This window comes from Lynx rufus, unplaced genomic scaffold, assembly GCF_022079265.1.
Source record: "Lynx rufus isolate CCGP_SWC_20201006 ecotype Redwood Valley unplaced genomic scaffold, mLynRuf1.p SCAF_12, whole genome shotgun sequence".
NCBI lineage: Eukaryota > Metazoa > Chordata > Mammalia > Carnivora > Felidae > Lynx > Lynx rufus.
In genome coordinates, this window is record NW_025814826.1 from 68,994,192 (window position 1) to 68,999,017 (window position 4,826).

At 52.3% G+C, this 4,826-nt stretch overlaps 1 protein-coding gene across 3 annotated transcripts; it reads left to right on the forward strand.

The window, feature by feature from the left end:
* The first annotated feature begins 544 nt into the window (after positions 1 to 544).
* CUNH8orf33 (chromosome unknown C8orf33 homolog) lies at positions 545 to 2,509 on the forward strand. 3 transcript variants are annotated; one of them, XM_047074390.1, is made up of 6 exons: positions 553 to 637; positions 726 to 771; positions 909 to 1,087; positions 1,313 to 1,397; positions 1,598 to 1,744; positions 2,093 to 2,509. In XM_047074390.1, the coding sequence occupies exons 1-6, from the start codon at positions 632 to 634 to the stop codon at positions 2,230 to 2,232; spliced, it is 603 nt and encodes a 200-aa protein (XP_046930346.1). In that variant the 5' UTR covers positions 553 to 631; the 3' UTR covers positions 2,233 to 2,509. The 3 variants fall into 3 exon arrangements, with proteins under 3 accessions (XP_046930344.1, XP_046930345.1, XP_046930346.1); XM_047074388.1 differs by having other exon boundaries at positions 545 to 771; XM_047074389.1 differs by having other exon boundaries at positions 545 to 771; positions 2,096 to 2,509.
* Positions 2,510 to 4,826: the final 2,317 nt, after the last annotated feature.

Here is a 4,826-nt window from a genome sequence, read left to right on the forward strand (position 1 = left end):
ACCCGTCCGGCCTTCGTCACAAGACAGCAGAATGATCTTTAAAATACACATCTGAGTAAGACCACATCACTCCTCGGATGAAGGTCTCTCAATGGCTTCCCGTTGCGTTTAGAATAGAGGTGGACTGCGGGCTATCCTACGGGGTCTATGACCAGATCTCGCACAACTCCGAGCCCGCCTAGCACCACGGCCCCAGCTCCCCGGCCTCCTTCTTGGCTACTCGACCAGTCCCGCCGGCCAGGCACAGGCAGCTCCTGGGAGGTTTTTGCTGACCGCTCGCCGTCCTGTTTCGGGCCGCTATTGACGGCGCTTCTCTGCCCGACAGTTTTTCTCTCCGCCCTAAGTGAGCTTTGAGAGCATTCCCTTGCTTCAGGCGTTGTCCTTTCACCCAGAGTGGTGCCTTCAACGTAGTAAGTGCCACGAGAGCGCCGTCCAGAGGCTCCCCTTCCGACCTTTCCTAGGTTCCCTGCGGCCGAAGCGCCGCGCGCTCCCCCGCCCCCAGTGCGTCCAAGGCACCGCCCACAGCGCCGTCGGTGCCCAGCGGAACTCTGCGCCGCACACGCGTTTCTGCAGGGGGGATTTCGGCCTCGGAACTCAGGCCCCAAGTAGTCTCCGGCGGCGACTGCGGCGCATGGCGGTGAGCTGCGCGGTGAGACCGCAGGGGTCCCAGGGACTTGGGCCGTTGGCGGCCCCCCATGACCCTTGTGCTGCCCCCCTTTCTCCAGGCCCTAGGACATTCTGCTCGGGAGACATCAGTGGCCGCAGGCCCAGGTACTGCCTGCGCTCCGCAGCCCGCGGCTGCCTGGGTCGTTTCCCGGCCCCCTGGGTCGTTTCCCGGCCCCCCGGGTCGTTTTGCGGCTCCCCGTGTCCTTCCGCCGTAAGGTCCCATCCAGTTCGTCTCTGCTTAGGGCACTCCACACGCGGTGACGCCGCCGCCCGGGCGCACCCCGAACGTGGTGAAGGCGACGCAGCCTCTAAGAAGCAAAAGAAGAAGAAAACCCGGAACGGAGCCTCTGTGGCGAGTGGAGGCGGGAAGGTCTCAGAAAAGCCCTGCTCAGAGGAAGCGCCCCTAAGCGCGGAGGCTCAGGCAAGGGCGGGCCTCTGTCGGGGCGGGTGGAATTCAGCGCTGCATCCCGGGTGTGAGTGTGCTGGCGGGTGTGTGTAGTCTCGGTTTTTCTGAGTTAAGGCCGGGATGGGATGGGGTGGGATGGGATGGGGACGGAGGGTGGGAGGGAGGGCTGCCTGTGGAATGGGGCTGGAACCCACGCTGTCCTGGTGCGGTCTCACAGCCACTCTCCCCGTTTCATCACAGGCAGAGCAGCTGGCCCGGGAACTGGCGTGGTGCGTGGAGCAACTGGAGCTGGGCCTCAAGATGCAGAGACCCAGTCCGAAACAGAGTGAGGGGCCTTTCTGTAGAATTGGGGAGAGGTGAACCATGATAAAGCTGTGGCCTTCAGGTGGTGCCAGGGGATGGAATTGTCTTTCCTGTAGGATGATAGGCGGTCAGAATAGAGGAGATTCCTAGTTTTTATTTATTTATTTATTTATTTATTTATTTATTTATTTATTTATTTATTTATTTATTTATAATCCGCAGAAGAGCAGGCTCTTGGGGCAATCCGAACCCTGCGTAGCGAAAGAACCCCTCTGCCCCGGAAGAGGCAGCTGATGCGCTCCTTGTTTGGGGACTACAGGGCTCAGATGGAAGCCGAGCGGCGAGAGGCCCTTCGGGTTCTCAGGACTGGTGAGGAGCTGGAAACTGGTTGATTTCAGGGGGTAGGGAGGAAGAACCTAGGGAGTGACTGGAAGAAAGCTAGAGTAACAGGGCTGGCAGGGGTGGAGAGAGGAGATGGACTCAGGGAGGCCTGGGAAAACATGGAGAGAGAGCTGGGTCCTCTCTGGAACACAGATGTCAGGCTTGGACCTGGGACGCAGAGCAGCAGAGTTAGTGCATGTCTCAGTGATTCTAAGTGGAGTGTGATGATAATACCTACCCTAAGACTTTGAGAAGTGAATCAGTTGATTTGTCTTAAGGCACAGGTAATGTTAGCTGCTTTTACTGTGTTCTGATACTCTGTCCTCTGCCCCACAGCAGCCCGCACAGCCCAGGTGCGGCCTGTAGCTGAGGCCACCAGAAGGAAGAGCGGAAGGGTCTGCAGGACTCGCCAAGCAGGGGTAGCCAAGGCCACCCTGGACACTCCTGATGAAGAGTTCAGGTTCAATTTCTTTTAGCCTGTCTTCCATCCTGGAACAGTTCCCCTCCCTGGGGAGCATAGGGGTTTCTGTTGAGTGTAGAGCTTTTCTGGGAATGCGCTGTTGGACAGATGTGGTTTTGTCCATGGTCCGTGGATCTGGTGCCATGGCTGCTGGACAGATGTGAGACCAGCATATTGGGCAAATTTCAGATAAGCACAAGACCCATTTGTAGGTTTTCAAATGAAATGTGCTTCCTGCCAGGAGAAGGAGCTCCATTCAGAAAAGCTTCTACAATAAACTGGAGTGTTCAGCATGTCGTTGAAAGAATGTTTTACTTAATCTTTAGCCTGACATTAAGCAGCTGTTTGTAATAAGGACAATGGAGGAAGCTATAGAATTGTTCAGTGGTGCTCACCTATAAAAGAATGTCCTGTCAAATGATGTGCTTTATGCTGTAATATCACATTGTAATAAGAAAACTATTTTCTGTACAAATGGATTAGTGAATTTGTGTGCTAATTATCTGTGTTAGGTGAATACAGATGAGGCAGGTGCCTGGCACTTCTGGGTCCAGGCTCACCACAGTGTGTGGTCTTTTGTATTGCTTTCATTTCTGAGCATGTGTCATCCTCAGGGAGCCAGTGTAGCTCCCAGAAGGGCAGATTTGTTCTTAGGACAAGAGAGCTTCTTGCCCTAACAATCCTGGCTGAAGATTGTTGAGCTTCAGTAGATGACCTCTGCAACGTTTGGCTACTCCAAATGATAGTCCTAGTACATCTGCATCAAATTGGGTGACTTAATCCTCAGTGGCTGTGATGCTGTCTTTGCTGGTGTCTCCCAAGCTTGCATCCCAAACTGGATAGATACCAGGAGCCCAACTGCCTATTCAGCATTTCTACTTAGATGGTTTGTGGGCATTTCAAACTTGACATATCCAAAACATTTATTGGCCCCTACATCTCCCTTTGTCTTTTGCTTTTGAGTCAGTGGCCCTACTGCCCACCTAGTTGATTAGGCCAAAAACCTATGTCATCCTTTCTTGCTTTCCTTCTCCCATACGTGTGTTCTGTACTTCAGCTGGTATATGAGTTCTGTCTTCAAACTAAATTTCTAACCTTTTGTGCTTTCTCTCTTTACTGCTAGACATTCTAGTCCTGGCGCCAGCTCTTCCCCTGACTGCTCTGTGAGCCTCCAGGTGTTAGTGTCCCATACATCACTCTTACATCTTGTGTGTTCATTGTAACCAGTGATCATATGTATTGGGTCCTATTTCTCTGACCTAGTGACTTTATTGTACCCAGAAAACAGTGTGAAAGCTGGTGGATGAGGCCCCACTTAGGGCTTGCACACCTTTAGGCTTCTGACTTTTCTCTCTGATGTGGCTCCCTTTTCTTGTTCCCTCCTTGCTGGCTTCTTGTCTCCTCCTGCGATAACCAACTCAATCCTGCCTTAATGGCTTCAATCCTGATAGGATGTTCACAAAAAGTCCACTTACTTGTAGCAGGTCTTAGACTCTGGGGAAATATAGTGCAAGGGGACTGGGAAACAGGAAGCATCTGAAGGCCGGAGATGGGAGGGCACTGTGTGGACTCTGACTGGGCCATCAATCCTGCTTCCCTCTTAGGTCATTTTTCTACTCAGGGTGCTCCCCCTTCGGCTTATACCCAGCTATGTTCTTGGTAGTGTTTCATCCATGGCTTGCATGTTGGGCAACCACAGCTAAGTCACACTCTTTAGCCTGGCCTCAGTTCATCCATCTATAGGTGGGGTGGTTGTAGGTAGTTCTGGGTGAGGTCAACTGGAGCTTAACCTGCACTGCTCTCGGGTGTCAGTGTTCTGGTCTATGCAGCAGGCCCTGGTGTGTAGGGTGGGGGTCTCAATACCAGCTTCGAGGCTCTGCAGCTCATGTTGGCTTTTCCCAGTGGCCTTTGCGGCTGCACTCACATGTCTGATACAAATACCACTGGATGATGATCATTTGTTTTACAAACTTTTATCAGCACATGCTTAGTGCCTGACGGCTTGTTCCAAAGACTATATTCTTTCCAGCAGAGGCGAACCCTCCTCCGTATTTGAGTCCCATTGTCTCCTGAAAAGATGGAGGTGTATCACCTACCTACTGGGTGCCTGGACAGGATACACCCCAACCCCTGAGGTTTTGGAGGTCCCTTTAATGCACACTTGCAACTGCACATACCCCAGGTATCCTGGGACTCCCAGGAAGCCCCCAGCCTACTTTGCCCACTTGCTGTGTCCCTGTGGGACTCACTAAAAGCTGGGCCCACTGGCCTGAAACCCCCTCCAGTCCTGCCCTTCCAGTCCTGGGCTCAGTTGTCCCCTCACTTCTGGTAATGTGGACCCCCTACATGGGGAGCTTCAGAAACAGGTCACACTCAGACCTTCTCCCTGTTGTTTTCCTTGGAAAGAAATGCTAGTTCCTTACAATTCTCAATAATAAATTCCAGAGGAGTAGAAGACAAAAAGCTGTAAACCTTTAGAAATGCTAGGGGAAACGTAGAAAGACTTGTTAAAGATTGGAGTGTGGGAAAGACTTTTGTAATTGAGGAAAACAGAGAAAGTGAAAACCTAGTGATAGAAACATGGTTCAAGAAGTGGAATGTAAAATGAGA

Excerpts from the sequence above, each read along its gene's own strand:
- CUNH8orf33 (XM_047074388.1), top strand. The coding sequence starts at position 696 with ATGACCCTTGTGCTGCCCCCCTTTCTCCAGGCCCTAGGACATTCTGCT. Across the intron at positions 1,398-1,597 it reads GAGACCCAGTCCGAAACAGA|AAGAGCAGGCTCTTGGGGCA; the intron begins GTGAGGGGCCTT and ends TATAATCCGCAG. Across the intron at positions 1,745-2,092 it reads CCTTCGGGTTCTCAGGACTG|CAGCCCGCACAGCCCAGGTG; the intron begins GTGAGGAGCTGG and ends TCTGCCCCACAG.